Source organism: Triturus cristatus, chromosome 9 (assembly GCF_964204655.1).
Source record: "Triturus cristatus chromosome 9, aTriCri1.1, whole genome shotgun sequence".
NCBI classification, from domain to species: domain Eukaryota; kingdom Metazoa; phylum Chordata; class Amphibia; order Caudata; family Salamandridae; genus Triturus; species Triturus cristatus.
Genome location: NC_140592.1, coordinates 919693710 through 919717215, shown reverse-complemented (window position 1 = coordinate 919717215; position 23506 = coordinate 919693710). Strand labels below are relative to the sequence as shown.

At 44.3% G+C, this 23506-nt stretch overlaps 1 protein-coding gene across 1 annotated transcript in view; it reads right to left on the bottom strand.

Moving 5' to 3' along the window:
* Positions 1-3544: 3544 nt before the first annotated feature.
* The window catches only part of LOC146799057 (alpha-1-antitrypsin-like), a 130828-nt gene continuing 110866 nt past the window's right edge, over positions 3545-23506 (bottom strand). Inside the window, exon 5 of the mRNA XM_085626463.1 lies at positions 3545-3811. Coding sequence (XP_085482589.1) covers positions 3620-3811 — 192 coding nt within the window. The 3' untranslated portion in view covers positions 3545-3619. The remainder of the gene's footprint in view (positions 3812-23506) is intronic.

Sequence of the window (23506 nt, the reverse complement as noted above, 5' to 3'; positions counted from 1 at the left end):
AGTCACAGTGCTTGACACACTTTTAAAATTGTTCTTTTCTTTACTTGGCCTTCATACTGTCAGACTCGCTGTCATTTTGTGAAACAGGCTTCCAGCTTGCGCATCCCTATCACTATCACTCTTTTGGGGCACATGAAGTGTACTGTGGATGCGGGCGGTACACATGTGATTATAATTCTTATATTGCGCGCGCTCCAACTTTATCATCCCAAGGCGCTTGCCTGGTCGCCAACTCAACATGGAAACATTCTGTGCAACTCAGCAAGAACGAAGCTGAGGTGACGAGGTGGGGAAATATTTATGACGTGAAAATCACCAATGGTAACTTTGACTTTAATAGGATCTAATTAATAAAAGTAGACTTAAATTACATTTGAGCTTTTCTGCTTGTGCCTCGTGGCAATACTAGGCGCTTGGTGAATATTTTGAATCCAAATATGAACCCTAGCATTATGTTCAGATTCCATTCAAACTTTGCCCACTGACAGGTTGGCAGTCGGCCACCTCTGTGCTGCAGAAGAAGAGCTCCCACTTAACGGAATCAGTGCGCTTTTCTTCATAGATACGGGTGAGATGTTCAGGTCGGCGTTACAAACAAATTAGGTTTGATCTGAAATGCTTCGTTTGGAAAGTGAAATTTTAGTAGGCCTGGGCGGCAAATTCCGTTCCGCTCGCGGAATTTAGGTAATTTCGCGTTCCGCGGAGAATGCGAAATTGCCCAAAATTCTGCTTTCCGCGACTTCGCGAAATTTTTTGCTTGTTCGCGTTCTCAAAATGCGTGTTCGCGAGATATTTCTCCCCGAGCACGCAAACAGTGATTGTGAACAGGAAAAAAGCATCGCGAACAAGCAATTTTGCGTGTTCGCGGAATTTCTGCGTGTTCGCGGAGATTTTTTAGCATTTCGCGGAGATTTGCGTAACGCGATTACGCAAATTCTGCCCACCCCTACATTTTAGGGACATTGGGAACGCTTTTCTTATCCAGAAGTATCTGTTTTACTTTTAACACATTGCTTTTAAAGTGTGCTTTTCCATAATGAATGCTATGCAAGCAATTTCACTTTTTATTTGATTTCTCAATGTTGAAAATGAGGGCAGCAAGTGAAGAGAGCATGAGAAGGCAGATGAGGAGAGATAAAACAAGCATTGGCATAGCCAATAGGTCTCGCCTTTGGGACCTTATAAGTGTGTAGCCACGCAACAGTTGATGTTGTTGCACCAAGGATATTGTGCTGCATAACTAAATACTTATAAGGCCCCAAAAGCGAGACCTCTTGGCTATGCCAATGCTTGTTTTATTATTTGCCTAAAGTCCCAAAATAAAGCACAAGTTTTCAGTTTTCAAAAGGTTTGCTTTGAGGTTCGTAGCACATCTTGTATTTTGACTTTCTGATGTAAACTACACCTAATGTGAATCTCATTGAGTGGCATTTTCCTTGTCTGTTGCATGGGGCTGAGTACAACAGACACAAACGTGTGTTTCCCAGTCCCTTCAAGGCCCTCAGTGCCTTACATTTTTTTGTGTGGCCCGGTACACCTTGTGACTGCTGTGTACGCTCCCCATGAAACATAGCACCAAGGCTGTGTTACCTAGACTGCCCTGGGGGTGCAGCAGGCATATGCGCGCTCATTCCGCACCTCTGGGACACTTCGGTGTTGGAGAAGGGGCCACATACTGTTGTGCACCCATGTCTGTAATACTTATTAGCGCCGTGTGACATATAGCCCTATCTTGAAGGTGTTTTTGCAGAGGGTGAGCCCGATGTAAAGGTGTAAAACTATTTGCCTCTATGCTCACTCCGCATTATGAGTGTGAGTACAGAGCCAAAGAGGCCACCAGGAGGCACACTAACTCTGATCTCAAGAGAAGAAAAACAGTGGATAATTAATCTTTAATTGGAGGTTTCATAAAAGACCCCTTGCAAGTGAGTGGGCATCGTCACACGAATACCGCAGACTAACAACTATTAGGCTGTTAATATTGTGGTATATCTCAGTCCCGCCTACTTCACAGGAACACCAGGACACACCCGCAGTTGAGGGGGTGCTCAGAAAAAAACAAAAAAGGCTTCTGTGTTTGCAGATCACATGGTGACAACAATACAGATCAGCGTAAACAAAAGGAACCATGAAATACAAACACAGTGTGTTTGGGAATGCGGTAAGGTTGGAGAACAGAAGATAGAAACTGGAATATGGAACTTCTAGTGTAGGTCGGAAAAGAAGTTAGAAGGATGACAAATGTTGGATCAAGAGTGAAATGCATCCAAAAATGCTACTGAAGAAGGTGATAGTGATACGAAGCGGAGTGGAGTAGAGCTGGTATGGACTGTACAGGATGTGATCAATGTCGCCCAATGAATATGGGAACATTGATGAGACAGAGAATCTGAGCTTTGGAAAAGTGTGTATTAAATTAATACATTTCATAATCTTCCTTAGGAGACGTAGGCCCCACCATCTTTGGTAGTTTTGTAGGACCGCATGTTAGGGTTTTTGTGTGGCGGATTCCATGAGTGCACTTAAGAGCAGTGTAGATCAAAATGTGTGTGTGTGTGCTGTGGAAGTCTGAGGGTAGAATGCTGGAAAGTTGTTGCTGTGGCACCATTAGAGTAAGACAAAGGGCCAGATGTACGATGTGATTTTGCATGCGCAAATGGGTTTGCGAAACCGTTTGCACATGCAAAATCACTGCTGGCATGTACAATTCCTAAATAGCGAGTTGCAATTTATTTGCGACTCGCTATTTAGGAATTGAGGATCGCAATTAGGAAGGGGCGTTCCCTTCCTAATTGTGTCCGCAATGCTATGTTTGAATGTTTTACGACTGCAATTGCGGTCGCAAAACACTCGCAAATTACCACCCTCTTCAAGAGGGTGGTAAAGCAGTCACAATTTGGAAGGGGTCCCCAGGGGACTCCTTCCACCTGGTGCCCGTCTCTAAAAATATTTTTTAAGGGCTGGCAGTGGTCCACGGACCACTGCCTGCCCTTAAAAAATGAAGCAAAAACGTTTTTTGTTTTTTTTAATGCATCCTGTTTTCCTTTAAGGAAAATGGGCAGCATTTTTTTTTAAAAAGCTGCTTTATTAAAAAGCAGTCCCACACATGGTGGTCTGCTGTACCCAGCAGACCACCATTCCTGGGAGGACTGGCATTCCCAATGGGCTCTCAAATTGCCAGAGGGTCATTAATATTAATGAGTCTTGCAATTTGAGACCCCATTGGGAATCGCAAAACCGTGGAATAACAATGTTGTACATTTCATTTAGCGCCTCGCAATTTGCGACTTGCAATGAGTCCCAAATTGCGAGGCGCTAAATGAAAGGGTCGTACATCTGGCCCACAATTTCTTACCAATGAAGAGTGAAACTGTTCATTTGTGTGGTTGTTACACGGATCGATAAAGGTAAACTGAACTCTTATCCACTGGTTACCTGGTCATGGTGCCATACTGATGTCACATCTCTTCATAATCTTTACTTTGAAAAATGTGTAACACGTTCAAACTTTCACAGCTCCATTGAAGGCCACAGTTTCACAAGGGAGAAGCCACGGCATGATGCCATTTTATTTGAGACATTTAAAAGTAAAATTAGAGTGCAAAAAAAAAGCGTAAGACTAATTTGCAGTCGGGTTCACAATTTTTCCCATGAAGAGGGTGCTTCTGGTTTTCTTGTGATAAATCAACATCAGGAAAGGTCTGTCGACTTTGATGGTGGGGGGGAGGGACATTGGCATCATCTCAAAGGTAGTTGTGCCTGCTGCTTCTGTGCCTTTCTCGTCAATGCTTAGCATTGCCTTGTGAACAGCCTAAAAAGAAAATGAAAAAGGTTAGAAAGATGGATGGTAAGTATGCAGTCCATAATTAAAAATAAAAAAAAGCTCTAGGGCCTAAGATATATCTCAGGATGCCCCAATTGCGTGCACCACCCACAGTACCTGCAGCGTTGGTAAATGCCGGTACTAACACTACCTACTAGCCATAACACCCATACAAATATGACAGTGTGAACTCTTCCAGGTCACTCAAGGCAATAAGAATGGCCTGGATGTGCTGGAAACAAAGGGGTGTTATCGTGAGGTGAAAATGACAGTTAAAACATACAATTTTAAATGAAAAAAACACTGAAATTCACCAGTGATGGTTATCTCAAGTGGATCTGTATGCCTGAAAGCAGGCATCAAACGGTTGCAATAACCTACCAAGCATAAATAACATAAAGCAAACATGCAATAACGGGAAAGAAACAGCTTACCAGCCATCATCAAAAGGGCAGCAAGAACCTGGGAAAGTCCTCCCAGTGTCCACTAAGCACCAAGGTTACTCTACCACCTCCAAAGCAAGAGGAATATGCTAATACCACCAGAAGAATAATCCTTATCCAAAAGTGAACTCATTAATATAGCGCCTCTCAATCAAGGGAAGCAAAAAGTGCTTTGTATACATAGAAAAAAAACACACAAAAATAGAAAATGCAATATAGATTGACCTGAACTCCCATTGCATGGACAAAACAGTGACTCAAAGGTTAGCTTGGAAGCCCAAAGGGAAGCATAGCCAGTATTTGATGGTACCAGCCCTAAAGCAGAACAGTAAACTACGCTCCCAGCGACCCATTGATGAGGTACTCTGCAATTGGTCAGTCTGTTGTAATATTCAGATATGCTGCCACACTCACCTTCCTACTCTCTATGACCATTCTTTCATTGTGGGCAAGTTTAAACAGGGCTTGCTGTAACTGTTTTTGTGGATGCTATTATTGCCCTCAGGGTCCTTAAAAACATGCTGATATCCGATCTTTCGCAAGCATAATTCCACTCCAGCCAACCAGGGAAACTCAAGACCCCTGTCACAACTAAGCCAGTCCATAATAATATCTCAGTCAAGACTCGCCTCCTTTTTCTTTCTACACTGCTAGCCATAACAAGGCTGGGCGTACTCTGATATAATCTTCTATGTATGGCAGATTCAATTCACTGTGGCAAATTACATGGGAGGATGAAATGGGAGTTGCCAGAACCTTTCAACATAACTTATTTTCTTCAGTCTGAAAAATATTGCATTTGGAGATACCCCATACCTCTGCCCCATATGTTGCAGTCAGAATACACTGCATTTTGAAAACTTGCACAATGGACATGTAAGCCCCCCCACCCCCAGGTTGCGGGCTAAACAATGTGCCAATAGCCTTTGTTAGTTTATCCCTACAGTAAGCAATATGGGTGGCCCATGACTCATTAGCAGCAACATTTAAACTAAAATATGAAACAGTGCTATTGCATTTTTAACTATTATTTCCAACAGAGAGAGTGGACAAGAGCTGAGTCCTAGTACCGCAGTCCATGATATAGGATTTTGTGAATTGTTGCGTAGGTCTAGCATGTCCATAAGGTCCACAAATCCTTGTACTAGAAGACACAGCACTCTTGGTGTGCATGCCATCAGCCCTCCATCATCTACATACAGTAGAGAGGGTAAAAGGAACCCTTTAGCTTTTGAGATGTCTGGTGAGTTGGTTACTAAAAAGGGGTGGATATTTGTAATACGGGAAATAAATAAAAGCGGTGCTAAAACTCACCATTGTCTCACTTCATGAAAGATTCCAATATCTTTGGAAATCTCCCCCTATGTGTTTATTCTGATGCTAGCCTTCTTGTCCTTGTGCAAGTGACCTCAAAAGTGCACCAATGCTTCATACATCCTACAGGTAAGGAGATTTGATCACTGCTTAGAATGGTTGACACAATCAAAAGCTGAGGTAAAATCCATAAAAACCAAATATAGAGTGGGCTGTTTGGCTTCAGTAAATTTCCAGATAATCAGATTCAGGGTCAAGCACTGCTCAACTGTGCCAAGCCTGTTCCTAAATCCATATTGAGAAGGGTACAAGAAGGACTTCTCCTCTGCCCACTCCTTGATCCTGTAATACAGAACCCTACCCATAATTTTTACTGCATTGTCAATTAAAGAAATGGGCCTGTAACAACCTAGTTGCGAGCGATCACCCTTTTTAACAAAAGGAACTATGATAGACCATGAGTTTGCTAATGGAGAACGGGCAAGACTATTTAAAACATTCAGGAATAGCAGTGACCAAAAATCGGATTATGCTTTATAAGATCGATTGGTACCCCATCCGGGCCAGGGGCTTTCCCCCCTATACTCTGCCCAATAGTATCTTCAACCTCACTCAAAGGTAACAACACTCCATCGCAATCGGGGGACATGGGGGGTTCACTTTCTGCTTGATAGCAACATATATATTTGTAAAGTGCACCTCAGAAGCCTCACTAGTGATATTACAGCTAATTGGGGTCGCTACCTGATTCATTCATCTCATATCTGATACAGTCGTCCAAAGAGGTTTACTGTTCTTTTTATTTGCCACCAAGACTACTGAATCCCATTGTTGTTTTAGTTTTTCCTTCTTCCTCTTGGTAGTAACATCTTTATATTTCTTACATAGAGATGCCACCTCCAAAGGGTCTTTAGGATTTGCCGTGAGGGTCCGTCGTAATTCGCAATTAGCCACGGAACATTTGTGGTTAAACTACGTAGGTCTATTTTCAATTGGGCGTGATGGTCTCAGTACCCCTTTCCTAATATTCAACCAAAGCTGTGTAAAGGCACCAACCACATGATGGCCATTATCATTCTCGGCTAGACAAGCCATGACCAGATCTTAAGTCTCTTTTACCATTTTATGAACAGTTGGATAGGTTCCACTGCTCTCCATAACAATCTCAAACCCTCAGTAGACTGTTTCGAGGTTTTGTGCTCCACACTCCATTTTAAAATTGGGCTTACGGGACAGTATAAGTGCTTCTTCAATGGGATCATGGTCCCCATAAATTGATGGGAGAACTTTACCATACAACAATAATTCCTCAAGGTTAAATGATACAAAAAAATAGTCTATTATAGAGGAACAACCTCTGGCCCTGTAAGTGGATAGTGGTGGGTCATTTAGGCCTTCTATATCCATAACATTATGTAGCCGCTGTGAGGCCAAATAAGCCAACTCTGAGACCCTATTATCTGTGCTATTCGGGACATAAGTGGGGTTGCAGTAGAGGTGCTCGGGAGGTTGACTTGTGAAATAAGCCTTGTGTGAAAGTCTCCTGCTAGTTAAAAGTTTGCCAGTTGCCCTTTAACACAAACATTACTTTATGAAAATGTGATGTAGTTGGATAGTATGGGAAATTTGGTATTTGGATTATTCATAAAATCATTAATATAAAAATTAATTATGTGCAAAACCTTACCCCTCTTGTACCTCACAACCTGGAAATTCTCATTATGAGTCTCATTTATTTTTGCACACCCCTGCAGAAATGTTCACCCAGATGGTCAGACCTCCTGATGTTCACCCCGATCTGGAACGGGTTGCCAAGTCGACACAACGCCGACATAAAAGAAACTGCCCCAGACGAGATCCGCTCATTCCTCACTGGAAGAAGCCAAAGGATCAGACTACCGCCCTTCCTCTCCTTCCCCATGGACACCACCTGTGGAGTCCCACAGGGGTCATCTCTGAGCCCGACCCTCTTCAACATCTACATGGCTCCCCTAGCAGACATCGTCTGACAACACGGCCTCAACATCGTATCCTACGCTTACGACACCCAGCTCATCCTCTCCCTCAGCTAAGACCCCACCACCACAAAACTCAACTTCCAGAGATGAATGCACAAAGTGAAAGTCTGGATGACCAACAGCTGCCTAAAATTCAATGCAGAGAAGACAGAAGTCCTCATCCTTGGAACCACCCCTTCATCATGGGACAACACCTGGTGGCCCACCGCCCTCAGAAGCCCACCTACCCCCTCGGACCACACCAAGAACCTCAACATCATACTCGATTCATTACTTGCCATGAACCGACAGGTCAAAGCTGTCACCTCCAGCTGCTTCAACACCCTCCACATCCTCTGAAAGACCTTCAATTGGATCCCCCCAATCGAGGAAAACAGTCACCCACGCACTCATCACCAGCAAACTCGACTATGGCAATGCACTTTACACCGGCATCAACAAGTCCCTACTCTGCAAACTGCAAACAATACAGAACACCGCTGCCAGACTCGTCCTCGACATCTCCCAGCACATCAGCCAACACCTGCGGCGACTCCACTGGCTCCCCGTGGAGATGAGAGTCACCTTCAAAATCCTCACTCACGCCTACAAATGCCTGCACAACAACAGACCCAAATACCTCAACCACAGAATAAACTTCCACGTACCCAAAAGAAACCTGCGATCATCAAGCCCCGCACTGGCTGAAACCCCGCACATCCACAGAGCCAGATCCGGCGGAAGATCGTTCAAGTACATCGCAACCAAGACCTGAAACGAGCTAACAGAGACTTCAGACGCGTCCCCTCCGTGAACACCTTCAGAAAGACCCTCAAGACCTGGCTCTTCGGCTGAATGGAGCAGCGTACCCCCCCCCCCCCCCCAGCACCTTGAGACCCTCATGGGTGAGTAGCGCGTTTACAATTCCCTGATTGATTGATTGATTTATTGAAGTGCTATGACACTCAAAACCATCAATTGATATTTCCTGTGTCGCCCAGGTTTCCTGAAACATGAGAATATCATTTTTGTTTTGTAAACAATAACCAATTGGGTATTGAAATCTTAGCCACATTTCAACTCAGTATCTTCAACACTAAATCACCCCGACCCAAGACATTGCCCGAGCATGGGGAGACATCGGAGTGGGCTCTCTTTCTGATAGAGGGATGCTAATTCTTCCCTATCTGCCCATTTGGGCCTCAGAAAAATCCAACCCATCAAGGTCACCTAAGACTGAGAACCTAATGTACAAGAGCTGCCATAGAAAGTTGACAACTTGGTGTACTTGGTGGGGCTCCCAAAGCTTTTGGTTTTTAAAAATAAACGTATTGAAGGAAACATATTCTGGTGTCAGTACAACCAACGTTCTCATGCAATCTCAATATGTTTCTTACGCTAGATGGTCTGCGAAAGTTCACAACGATGCAGTCTCACCAATATCTTTACTAGGGCAACCAACCCACCTCACCCTCCCCACCATAAGAATCTCATAGTGCAAATAGGGTTAAACTGTTTATGTTTAGTAAGCCAGTCCATACTTTTATTACGTAACTACCCCCATGATTTAGTTTGGGTATACCTAAGACAGTGTACTCCAGCAAGTACTAGGACGTAGGGGCAGGTCCAATATATCTTTATTTGGCTTGTGACAAGTTCCAGTTTTAACTTGATGGGAGCTTTGGTGCCTGGTAGTTCAGAATTCCTTCCATCCATCTGACCCATACAGGAAGAGCCGGTATCTGCCCAGATGGACACTGTCTGTTAATGCCCTTAGATGACTGCAAAGTAACAACCGGGGCATTCAGATTTTTAATAGCATTGGTTTCACTTATATTAACAGCAGTGTCAATAGTATGTGTCTGTGCAATTATGGCACTTTCAAGGATAGATATCCTACTGAAACTGGCCATCAGACTGCTCGCTATAAGTTTTAGCCGATCTATGATTGGTTTAAACTTTTCCTCTAAAATAGAGCTGAATTTCCCGTATAAGGTGTCATGATTGATTGTGTCCATGTTTGTGGGATCTAATGTCTGTGTCAACTGGGTTTGATGCTGTTTTTGACACCAAGCAGAAAGTTGGCCCTGACTCATGGTGTTATTCTTAGCCCCTGTTAACGATTTCTTGACAGTTTTCTCCTTTTAACAATAGGCTCTGATTCTAACAAGATACTGGAGTGGCCATGAGAGATTAGAACCTTGTCTGCATCATCCTTCGCCAAATCCTGGGTGTTAAGTAAAATCTTTGATGGGACGGAAGTCCCTGATGTGCAAATTTGCAGCCAAATACGCCTACCTTCTGGAGAGACTGAGAGAATACATAGAATGTTGAAAAAAGAAAAGAGCAGGACCCGCCTAGCCTCATCCAGCTAGAGACGGGCGCAGACAGGCCCGCTCTTGGCCCAGTCTTTCACTGGCCGACACCCAGACACATCCCGCGTTCGTCTCGCATTGCGGGATGCCCCTCAGCACTTTGTAGTGCAATGTAGCTGTGGCCCTACCTCCAAGGCAGCCGGTGGCCAGTGGTTCCTGGGACGCGTATTCCCTGATGGCAGCAACAATGTTGCCCCGGCAGCAGGATGCCCCTGGGCACTTTATTGCACGATGTAGCTGTAGCCCTGTCTTCAAAGCAGCCGATGGCCAGTGGTTCCTGGGATGAGTAGTCCTTGATGGCAGCAAGAGCATCTCCCCGGCAGCAGGATGCCCCTCAGTGCTTTGTAGCATGATGTAGCTGTGTTCCCGCCTCCAAAGAAGCCAGTGGTCAGTGGTTCCTGGGACATGTAGTCCCTGATGGCAGCAACAGCATCTACCACTCATCCGTTAATCCTTTCACACATCTTTCTTTTCACATACCCATCCATCCTTTCACCCATTCATCCATGCAACCTTTTATACACCCATCCTTTCACTCATCCATCCTTTTACCACTCATCCATCTTTTAATCCACTCATACAGCCATCCTTGCACCCTCTAATGCATCCACTCGTCCATCTTTCTCTCTACCTTTTTTTCCTACTTTAAGGTAATTAAGACCTCTTATCTGTCAAGTTGCAGATAAGAGGCCTACAAAAATGTCCATCCCCTCCATAGCTGCTGAAGCTGAGGGGTTCACTATGCCCCTGCACATAGGCATGAAGGCAAGACAATAGCCAAACAGAAGCAATGTGACAGGTGAACACATCCCCAGGTACAGCAGTACTAACCCAAAAAACAGTATTACTACAAAATAGCCCACTAACAACACACATCAGCCCTGGCACTGACATGCATCAGGCCTGGGTCCCCGCCGTGCACCAGATGAGGTAATGTGCACCTCACCTAAGCCGTGACAAGCATACCTACTCAGCAGTGCCACCCCATTGGGGATAATCTCCATAAACCAACTAAATCTGAAGGTCAGAACGAAGACACTGTGTGACAAAAGCCTCATAAGACCCATAATGTTGCATCATATGAGACAAGAGAAGAATTCCTGAAGGGATGAGGGAGCTGAAATATCACATAAAAACAAACGCGACAACCCAATGCCCTTGTTAGCAATTTTTCAGAGCAACCATGAACTGTGCTCCCACAAAAAGCAATGGTCTTCTAAACGTAAGACTAGTGTCATATTTCAATCTTGTTGTATTTATATTCATTAGTTCAACATTTACTGTTTAATGATTTACGGCAAAGTTACTTTGCTCACACAGTTACCTGAGTGATGATATTTTGAACACTTAATCATTGGATTTCGACATAACTGTAATACTGAGGGGCATATTTACTAATAGTTCACGCAACGCAGCACTGCAAGGCAAGTTTCTGTACTGTGTTGCGTGGATGTGAGAGAGCTGAACAGTACCACCCTTACCAAATTATGGCGCCCCCATGACCTCCTCCTCATATTCCCTCACTACCACCAGGCAAAAGCGCCCCTCATCTGTCCACAGCCCTTCTCTCGCATACATTTCATTTGTTTTAGAGTGCTGGTAAAGGCTAGATTTACTAATCCACTCAGCTATCCACTTTAAATACACACCTGATCTTTGCAGGGGTATATTAACCTTCTGTGCTACTTTATGGAGAGTCAAAACTGCCACTAGACAAGACTCGGATCTCTCTCTAGCAGAAACATTAATCAAAAGAGTTATCTTGACATTTTTATAACAGCCTGAAATCTGGAGCAACAAGGAACTGTGCATCAGCTGCTTTTAAATTGTAAGTTATTCCAAAACACAGCACCTGAGGTCAGCGCCACCTTCAGGTCGGCACCCAGTGCGGCCGCACCAGTTGCACTGCCCTAAAGCCTGCCAGTCTGCCCTGGCAAGGACCAAACAGTGGATCGGATTTTGGGGCGAGAGAAAAGACTCAGTAGAAAAAATTCTATAGAGTGCACTAATGGATAACCTATCAAACGAGTCCATGTTTTTAAACTTTTAGCCCAGTAGGAGGAAAAGGAACTTCAGGACCACAGCAAAGGAATATTTTATTAATATGTGTTGGTGTCAGATATGCCCTGTTCAAAATATTATACTGATATACTTAAACCTGGTCTTACGTGACTCCTTATGTGGGAATCCAATATTCTTAGCCGGTCGGAATCCTGAAGTGGCCTGGCCAAGTCTGCCTCCTAAGCTTCCCCCAGGGATGTTCTGCTGTGATTCCAGTAATGTACATGGGCCCGACAGAGCTATTTGATCAGTTTATCACCATCACCCAAAGCATACATCACCTGACATACTTCATGCGTGATAGGCTCCAAAATTTGAATGTGGAGTTGGGCTCGGAGTACAAATTAATTTGCTCATATGTAAGGAATTGACCAGAGGGGACTTTATAGTCTTTCATAAGTGCAGGAATATCTAATAAATCCCCATTAATAAACAAGTCTCCCAACGTAATCACTCGAGTTTGATAAAATCTACAGGGCTGTAGGAAGCAGCACAGGGCAGTGTGTCCATGGGCATTTAGTAAGGAATGAAGTGAGCGATCTCTGTAATTGGTAATACTAAATCCTATTTCAGTCAGAGAGCAGCCTGACAGCCATCGAGATACCCATTCTACTCAAGCAACTAAAATAATATCTCTCAAAATCAGAGAAGCAAAGACCCACAGCTCCTACAGGTAATTTAATGGTGAACAAGTCTACTCCATGGTATCCTGCAGCACCAATGCAGCTGTAAAGCAACTGGTCGAGCTTTTTAAAAAAAGAGCAAGAGATAAATAATTGAAGGTTAGTGAACTAATATAGAAATTGAGGAAGTATCACCATTTTAATTAGGGCAACCAGGCCCATAACCCCCAAAGGGAGAGTAGACAAAAGCATAATCTGTCCACAGATTCCATAAACCGCTCTACTCAAATTTCCCTCCTGTAAATCCTTAGTTGCATGATAAACATTAATCTCTATCTAAACGATACAGATTCTTGCATTAGCCTAGGCTTCAATTTTATGGAAAGGAGGGAGATTATATCCTAGTCATAAAGGAAAGACACATAATTTGGCCCAATTCACTTGATGGCCCAAAATTGTGTAAAAGTCCTCCAATTGTTGTGCAATGGAAGATAGGTCTTCTCCGGTGTCTTTTACATACAGTGTTATGTTATGTTATGCAGATTAGTAGAGTGCACTATCATTCGAGAGGGAATCCTGATGGTGAGCAGGTTTGAGTCTAGCCAAACCTAGGGCCTAGTGGGACTACTTGAAAGCCAGGTCTTCAGCTTCCTGCAGAATTCAGGAAGTGATGAGGTTACTCTTATGTGTAGCGGAAGGTTAAACCAAGCTTTAGCAGCAAAGTAGGAGAATGCTCAACTACCGGATCTGTTTTTTCATATGCGTGGGTCCTGTGAAAGTAGGAATCCGGACCGGCAAAGTAGTCTGGAAAATTTGTGAAAGCAAATCCAATTGTTGAGGTATGCTGAGCTAGTGTTATGTAGTGTGGGTGAAGAGTTTGAAATATGTATGTTTGTTTTACATGGGCATCCAGTTGAGCTTCTTCAGCTGTGGTGTGATGTGAGTGCGGCATAGTAGTTTGAGAGGGATTCTGGCTGCCATGTTCTGAATGGTCTGCAGCCTTCTGGTGAGTTGTTTGCTGATCCTGGCACAGAGGGTCCTCTAATAGTCCAGCTTACTTGTGACAAGGGTGTGTGTGGGTTTTCCGGGTGCTGATTGGGAGCCATATGAAGGTCTTCCTCAGCATCTTCAGACACATGGGGCAGTGATGGTATTGCCTTGGGTGGTTGTTGGACCTGACCCTCTCTGAAGGCTCACCCCAAACATTTTGCCTTCAACCCTCCTTCTTTTTCTACTTTGTTTCTGTTGACTTTGGGACTCTGTGCCCTTTACCACTGCTAACTAGTGCTAACATGTTTGTACTCTCTCCCTAAAACTTGGTAAAAGTGTCTTACACCTGATTGGCACAATTAATTTACATATAGTATCAATTACTACATGTACCCAGAGCCTGTACATTTAATGTTACTAGCAGGTTTGTACCACTTATTGTGCTACCCACTCAAGTAGTCCTTTAAAACATGTCTCAGGCCTGCCATTGCATCCTCTAGTGCAGATTTGAACTACCATTTTGATCTGCCAACATAAACCTTTTTGCAGGACTAAACCTTCCATTTTAATACACATAAGTCACCCCTAAGTTAGGCCCCAAAGGATAACAGGGCAGTGTGCAGTGTATTTAAAAAGTTGGGCATTTGTGCTTAGGTTTACACGTCTTCTCCCATTGACTAACACTAGGTTACCTCATTACATTTAATAACGGCTAACCTTGGATTGGGAGCAGATAGAGATATGCTGTTTACACTCAAATGAATTGTAATTCTAAAGCCTTTTTAATGGTAAAGCCGGATTTAATGTCACAATTATGAAAATGCAACTTTTAGAAAGTTGGCATTTTCTTGTCCTAGCCATTTCTACCTTCTGCTTGTGTCCTGGGTCACATGACTGTGAATGGCACTGTTGATGGGTTTGTGTATTCCCCTCAGTGACACAAAGAGGATTAGGAGTGGGCAGGATGGGACATCCTGATGTGATGTCTGAGGGAGGAGCTGTACCCTGCCTCACACTTCAAAGAGCTTGCCTCTGGCACACACACAGAACCCTGAGACCAGCGTATTGTCACACCAGACTTCTTAGGACCTTGACAGGGGAAAATAATATCTTTCCAGAACCAGATGTAGGGACAGGACAAGGTGTTCCCTCAAACATAAAGGCTAGCACCAGGTATAAATATTGGACCTTCAGACTCACTCATCAGAACACTCCTGGACCTGGGGACATTAAAGAACAAGGGCTGCCCTGTTGCCAGATGACTGCCCTGCTGCTGAGGACTGCCTTGCTGTCTCGGAAGAAAGACTGGTACTGCTTACCTTCAGCTCAAGCTAACCTGAGTGACTCCAAGTTTCAGTTGACTGAATTCCTGTTTGAGCTACAGGGGCATACCAAGCCCTAGAGACCTCCCAGCATCTGCCCAGCAGACCTGCTGCAGCTGGACCTGCATTGGGAACTGGACATGCCTGAGGCCTGCTGGCATCTGCTGGATTGAGTTCCTGATCCCAAAGTGGTGCCTCCAGGCCCTGGACCCTTGGTTGGCATCCGGCTGAGCTCCTTCCAAGAAGACAAGGTGAAATCCTGAAGTTTGGGTACCATGACGATCACCAGCGTGAAGATCTGGTGAAGTCCTGCTCTTCGCGCTACAGTGACTACCATCAATGTCTGGCAATCTGAGATGTGAAATTTGCACTACAACAGTGATAGCCCATGGTGCATGCCACCTTGAACCTTCAGAAATGACTGTCAGCAACGCCTGACCAGTTCATCGTGCTAAAACAATGACAGACAGCATCGCTCAACCTGCTCTTTGTACTACAATGATGACCATCCACAACACACTCCCTGCTCCCCGCAGCCTCCACCATCATGAACGGAACTCTTTATGCTGGACTTTGAGATGGTAACTGTTAGACCTGGCACCGTTGGCGTGGGTCACCCTTCCATTTTTGTTTGTGCCTCAATGTATTTTTGTGCTGGTGTTAGCTGCTCAGGGCACTGTGCCACTGCCATCCAGTGCCACAGTGCAAGTGCTCCCTATGGTAAAATGTATTATGTGAATTGACTTCCATGTTTGGCTTATTTGGTTTACTATCAGTCCCTAGTAGAGTGCACCAGGGGTGCCAAGGGCTTGTATATCCAAATGCTGCTAGTGGGCTTGCAGCACTGGTTGTGCCACCCACAGAAGCAGCCTGGTAAAATGTGTCTAAGGTCTGCCATTGCAGAACCTGCATGCAGTCTGGTACTGTCATGCTGACTGGGCAAGTGTCCCCACTTGCCAGTCCCTAAACCTTCCCTTACCTTCATATTAGTCACCCATATGGTAGGCCCTAGGGCAGGGTGCATTGTAAGGATAAGGTAAGACATGCCCTGAGGTGTGTGGCATGTCCTAATAGTGAATTACAGCCATTTTCGTTTTTCACTATTGAAGGCTACCTGCTCTCCATAGGCCAGAATGGGCTGCTAGATTATAACACTCTATAATCCTAGCAGGCTCAGGAAGCATGGTAGAAATTCGTGTTTAGTATGCCTGAACTCAGAATAATAAAATATATCTTTTAGTAAAGTTTATTTTAATATCCTGTGTTTGCAAATGCTACTTTTAGAAAGTTAGCATTTGCTTGCTTAACCATTTCAGTCCGCCTCTGGAGGGGAGGGCTATCTTCTTTGTGTGTAGCTTGAGTGACAGGGCTGGGATGTTCCAGGGGACAGGCTGAGGCTGCCAGGTGGTGAATAGAAAGATTACACCAGGGTGGGTGGGCGGAGTGCACCTTGACTCTGAATAGGTCAGTGCTCTGCCTCCACAATGCTGGCTCCACCCCCTGGGGAGCGTCTGATGTCTCTGCCCTGCCTGCTGAAAGAAGAAGCCAGAGTCTCAACAACAAAGTGCTCCTCACTGAAAAGAACTGGACTGGGATTATGCAAAGGCCCCCCTGGCCTGTAAAGACAAAAGTAACTAAGTATAAATGTAGGAGCCCTGCTCCTAAGAAATCAGATCCTGATTGAACTACGAAGAAACTCGGCCTGACTAGAAGGACCTGGAAGAAGCTGAAGGAGGAGTAACTTTCCCTGACCTGGGGGATTGGCCTGCAGTTGGTGCCTTGCTGAGAAAGGAGAGGAAAAGACTGAAAGAGACTTTGCACTTTGTTTTTCATCTATCTCCAAGGGCTTGGAAGAGAGCTTGCCCCCTGAACTGAGTCCCAGGACCATTGGACTCATCTGCCTTCAAAAACTGAGTTGCCTGGACAATTCTTGCTTGTTTCCCGTTGGATTTGGCCCCAGTACGCCTCGTACTACATCCACCGCGAAGCTGTGTCTTTGCCGCCCGGCACCGTGTGTCTACGCTGAACCAAAAGCGTTAGTACGCACCGTATCCCTCCCGGCTGCATTGCACCTCACCTTCCCCGCCGATTTGAGACGTACATCCCTGGCTGCCGGACCCTGTACGCCGGACTCAAGCTTCGCTGTCCCGCAGGTACGGTCCGTACGCTGCTAACGTACTGCACCGTGCCGTACTCAGAGCCGAGAAGCCGCAGTACGCTGATCATCCCCGTACGCTGTACGGCGTCGAGAAGTGTCGCCGCTGATCCGCACCGAAGGTACGGCCCGAACGCCGACGCCACGGACTCTGCAAGCTGATCCGGCTCATCCACCCGTACCTCTGAAAGGTCCCGTACCAACGCCGCGTCCCGACGCTGCGACCGGACCAGACCGAGTACGCTGCCGAACTACGACCCGGACCCATCAACTTGTCCCGCACTGTCCGTCGCGGACCCCACGAACTAAAGGTACCTTGTTCAGTTCGCACCACAGTGTGCACGTCCCGGACCACGGAGTCCGCACCGATTGTTTGACTCGTACTTTCTTTGTTTTTAATGCGGATGAGTCGTACACCCAGGTACAAACCGTACAAAGCCTGAAAAGAAGCAGAATTGAGTAAAAGAAGCCTATTTTTGCATTTTAAGCCTTTGTGCAAGAACATTGAACTTTGAAATAATACTGTGGTCATTTTTAATCGTTATTCTGGTCTTGTGCTAAGTCTTACATAAAGAGAACTATTTTTGATATAACCTTGACTGGTGTCCATTTGTGGTGTGTCATTGCAATACTGTATGTGTTCACAAATGCTTAACCTATAGCGCCCTGAGAATAGTCTTGACTGCTTGCGCCACACTACCTAAAGGGTGAGCAGGGGTTATTTGAAAGGGTGATCCCCTTATCCTGACTTAGAATTGAGAGTCCCTGCTTGTCACAAGTGTATACCTGTGCCAACTAGAGACCCCCATTTCTAACAGTAACACTCCTGCGCAGTTTACTTCAACTTGTGACTTTCCCCGACTCCAACATGACTAGATGACCGCAAGTGGTGCTTTGTGCTATCAGGCACTATTTTTTCCTAAAATATTTACATTGTGTATCTCCGGTTCTACTGACTGGACTTTTGTAGTTCTGACATCATTTAATTTGGTAACGTTTACTCTATTATTTAAATTAGTTTGGGATTTTTCTTGTGTTGTGTTTTGACTGCTGGTGTGCAGCATAAATACTTTACACATTTCCTCTTAGTTAAGCCTGACTGCTTTGTTACTAAGCTACCAGAGGTTTAAGCACAGATTAATTTAGTGGCTTTTATGGTTCACCCTGACAAGGATTCTGGTTGTTGCCTGAGTGGGGCTTCCGTCCACCCCCTCCCCCAGCCAATAACCTAATTTCTTACAGAGGTCATGTTGAGTTTGCTGTTGATGATGATTCTTCTGGTTCTTAGTGTTGTTGGTCCTAGCTCAGTTGGCCTCCAGGTGGAGTCCCGGGGAAGTGCTCTTCCTGAAAATCATGATTCCAGTCTTGTTGGTGTTCAGCTTCAGACAGTTGCTATTCATCCAGTGGATTATTTCAGCCATACTGTCATTGAACTTGTTCAGGGCACTGTTTGTCTTGTCCATGAGGGAAAGAATGCGATGAGTGTCATCAGCATAGGAGAGGACGTTGATGTTGTCAGAGAGGATGATGCTGACTAAATGGATCATATGTGCATTGAAGAGGGTCGTGCTTTGGAAGAATCCTTGCGGAAACACACAGATGAGATCGTGGCAACCCCAGATGTACGGTGCCAGTCTGACTCCCTGAATTCTTCCAGTCAGGTAAAAGCAGATCCATTGAAGTGCATGTCCTTCGATTCTGATGTTTCTTAGGCATTGGAAGAGGACATACAACAGTAAATTGTCTACATATAGCGACACTGTATTTATTTTTATTGCACCTCTGTATCCCTCAATAGGCTCCAAGGAGTCACAACTGAGTGGCAAGGGGCTTGACAGCGACAGGGAAAAGCCATTATGAGAAAGAGCAGCCTTGGCGGGTGTCCCGGACCATGGCAAAAGAATCAAAAATTCAATGCCCAGTTCTTTCATGGGCCATTTGGCACTCATAAAGGATAGTAACCGATTGATATCAATATGGTCCTACTCCAAACCAAGTCAACACGCTCTGCATATAGTCCAATGAAGGGAATGAAATGCCTTTCAAGATCAAGTGCAGTCCAGTACACAATTAAAATCTCCTCTGATGATCCAGGGGTTGTGGACCCAATCTGAGAGATGAGTTGGCACCTGACACCAAATGTCCTTTCATCAATATTTTGAGAATAAGAGACCCCTATGATCAAGTATTTTCAATATGGGTGTCCCTTCACCAATACATATCATCACTTGGTGTCAATTTCAACTGAGTACATTTCAAAGGGAACATCAGCTTTAATCCATAATACGCAGTTTCAGACTACAGGAGGTAGCCCATAAACCCTATAGAGACTAGGGCAATCATCTGTAACATGCAAAAATTTCTCATAGGGTATTAATTAGAGGTCAGTTTCAGACAGCACAATCAAGCGGAAGATAAAGGGGAGAAAACCAGGGAGACAACATTTTTGGGGGGTAAAATAAATTGTATTTTAGTAAATGCATAGTCTTGTCATGTTCAGCTACATATAATCAAACATATGGAAGGGGGACACTGTGTTACATTAAATGGCATGTAACCTGTGGCATACTGTGCACAAATGATCGTGAAGGATTGTGATGGCGCAAGTGACACGTGAGAAAGTATAAACAGCGATAGGAAGGGGCGCAACAAATAACAAGTGAAAGTAAAATTTACATAGGTAGGATGCTCGAACAATAAATGCTAATGAATAAAAAAGTAATCAAGTGGGGTATCCTTAAGGAAATAGCGCCAACATTTCCGCTGTAGAAGTCGACAGCGGTTCGGCCTGTAGAAGTATTTAGGCCATCATCAGGACCAGGTTACTGTTACTTATATGGCAGTGGCGACGAGTCGCAACTGGCAAAAATTCCGGTTGTGTGGGGTCCAAAAGCGGTACTAATTGGACCTGAGAAGGTTCTGTTGGAAGGGACAGATTTGGGAGTCCCAGGGGATCCAGCAATACTCTCAAGTGATCGCTCTCAGTAGCGATAAACCAAACAGCTGCTTGGCAGGTTACTTAGAAGAGTCCACTGGCGGCATGGCGAGGCATATCACAGGGCTTGACTTTTGCCAGCATTTACTAAAATACAATTTAAGTTACCAATTTTTTTTTGTCTCCCTGGTTTTCTCCCCTTTTTCTTCTGCTCTCGTCAATTGATTGTGTTGTCTGAAATTGACCTTTAATTAATACCCTATGAGACATTGTTAATCCATAATACAACACCGCTGGCATATGCCGAATAGCCTGTGACATAAGCTTGACCCGCCATTTTACTTGGAGTTTAGAAATCACAGGCAATTAGGTGAGTTTGCCTCTGTTTGGTGAGAGGAGAGACAGCCCGGTCTGCACCCTGCGGTGTCCAACGGCATGCATCTGTGCACTCTGGCAACCCCTTCACCGACATGCCCTCCATCACGTAGCCTGCATGTGCTGTGCACCATGGTGGCCCCTACAGCACCTGTCTTTTGCCCCCATTGCCAGTGAACCTTCCAATGAAGTCACATATTCATGTAGAAGGCGTCCTGAAGCTGCACTGGTGTGGTGTGCCATTTTAATCACTGGGCAAGTGCACACTGTTTTTATAGTTTTGGAAGCTCAGTCATTGCTTGATACTCTGTGGGAGGCCCAGTATCCATTTTGTTGTGCTTTCTGTGCCTGCTCAGCACAGGCACTCGTCTTATTACATCATCACCTTCTCTCAATCCTGACTGCAATTATTTCCTTTCCAACTTCTTTTGATATGTTTGACTCCCTGCCTTTCAAATAGTCCAATTGTGTTCTTTTACGTGCTTGCTCCTATGGATAGTCATTTGCCCCCCCTTTTGTCTTGATGTCGAATACCAGCTTTGGTTTGTATTTGGACATTGACATATTCATGTCTGACCCTAAATTTCTGATGTGGTTTTTGGGTGGTGGACGTGTATATATCCCACACCAGATAGTTACTTACATTAACTTATTCTATTCTGACCCTGAATATTTACTATGGTCATTTGTTACGAATATGCATATGTCCCACACCAGCCACACAAATAACGGGGGCACCCGTGTGTCTGTTGACTTTTTCCAGTTGGGCTGAATGATTAGCTACGATCTTTTTCTGTTTAAAGTAGCGATTGTACATATTTTTTTCTTAATATTCCCCTCAACTTTCCTACCATGGTCAGTATTATTGTATACTGGCAGTTACGTCGGGCACTTTCCCTCATCAGTACCAGTCAATGTGACTACTTCTCCTATGGTGTAATAGGGCGAGTTACCGTTCCAAGATGGCGGCCGCTTCACTTAAATCCGTTTTTTATAATATTCCACAAAACTATCTGCGTCCATATAGGTTATACTCATTGTTTTTTGATTAGTTCCATCAGGTAACGGATGATGCATTTATGCGCCTTCTCCTCTTAATATCGATATGGGGTGAGTTTACCCTTTCAAGATGGCGACGCGTTTTCCATTTCGAACATGCGATATTTAATTCGGGTTAATATTTACCCGACTTTCATCTAATTATCTGCGTCCACATAGGTTATACTCACCGTTTATTTGACTAGTTCCATCTGGTAACGGATGATTCATTTATGCGCCTTTTCTTCTCAATATCGATATGGGGTGAGTTTACCCTTTCAAGATGGCGACGCTTTTTCGATTTTGAACATACGATATTAAATTCGGGTTAATATTTACCCGACTTTCATCTAGTTACGAATCTGATTTTAATTCCGTCGTAATTTAGTCTTCACATTACTTACTAGGGGATCTTTTTGATTATTAGGGAATGACATAGATACCGGTTTCTTGCGGATTATGCGGGGCGTTTTTACCCTTCTAAGATGGCGGGTGTTTTTTCCGAAACACCGGCTGGATTTGACCTAACGCTTTAGGACTTGAACTCAGGTGCATCAAATGAAGATGCACCTTTAGCCCTATAAAAACAGCATGCCTGGTTCGACTGGTTCTGCTGTTCCTGACGTACATGATGACTCTTCCGTAGGCATATGTGGAATCGGGTAGGTAGACGGACTGGTTCTTCTCTACTTGCTTTTCTGGGGGGATTTTTAGCAAACCTTGCTGGTTCATTCTGATTTTTATAGATGGGACTTTCCCTAACTTTGATCTCCTGTACTCCCCCAAGATTGATGCAGTTTAATGCCCTTTCTTGTTTTTTGTCTAACTCCCAAGAGGCTGGTACTTGAATCTACTTCATGTATACACTCTTTTCTGTGTCACTTTGGAATGAGACATGGAGGTTTTAAGGCATTTTTTGGGCCCCCCATTGATGCACTATTCCATATAAGATATTATTTTTTCATGTCTTTCAAAAATCAAAAAAAGAACTACTTGGGGGTTTTTGCTTAAACATTTCTTTAGTGAACTCTTTGTGCATATTGTGCTTAAATTTTAATAATTACAACGGATTATTTATCTTTAGGCATCTGAACAACTGACATTATTCGAGGGAGTGAGATTATCTTTCGCACTCTTGGACAGAATTCAAATAGGATTAATGATGGAAGGATAGGATCCGGTTCAGTTACCTAACTACTACTCTTTTCCTTTGACTTTGGAATCGAGGTACACACCTTTCTGAAGTGAGTACATACACCATCCTTTTATGTTTTGGTGTCAGATCACTTAAATAACAGATGGATGGACTTAGCGTATTTTGTATACTTATCCATTTTTTACTTTTTCCTAGTGACATAGATAGATGTTTTCGAGACCATGACCATTGAGATACAGAAAAAGGAATATTAGCAACCATTCCAAGAGGAAATATGAATTTTTATGATCAATTGTGTCCCCTATCTTAGACCCCAACGGCTCCATGTACATGCTACAAGTACATGTATGTTCCCTCCACTTCAAGCTATGAAGACGCAAATACAATTGTGTCCAACGTCAATATGTCCTCTTTCAGATCCGCCCTGAATGGGTCGAATATTCCGTTCCTAAGTATGCCTTGCCACCGTCTTTATATGGTGTACTTTTCACGTTTTTCAGCTCTGGCAAGTTAGGCCCTGAATTCTGCCATCAAGCCTTTTCCTGCCTTCTGCCTCTGAATGCTCCAGCCTGGACCTGCATCTGTATCAATGACCTTTGTCTTACTTCCTGCGCGGCTAACGGTGCCTGACCCGGCCTGTTGCCTGCCAAAACTGTATTCAGCCTTCAAGTTATCTGCTCCGCTCCTCGAGAAATACATTCCTGCCTGGAGAAGGAGGAATATAAACATGACCCATCTGCAAAGGAGAAAGCCTAGCCTTTCTGTCTCTTTTTGTGTGATTACAAAGCTCACGTCAGTGAAAAGCCCATAGCCCCCGTGCAAGACTTCAGCAGTAAACGAAGAAATAAATGCCACATTGGCTCTTGGTGATGGGCAACCTATGTCACGAATCAGTCCCT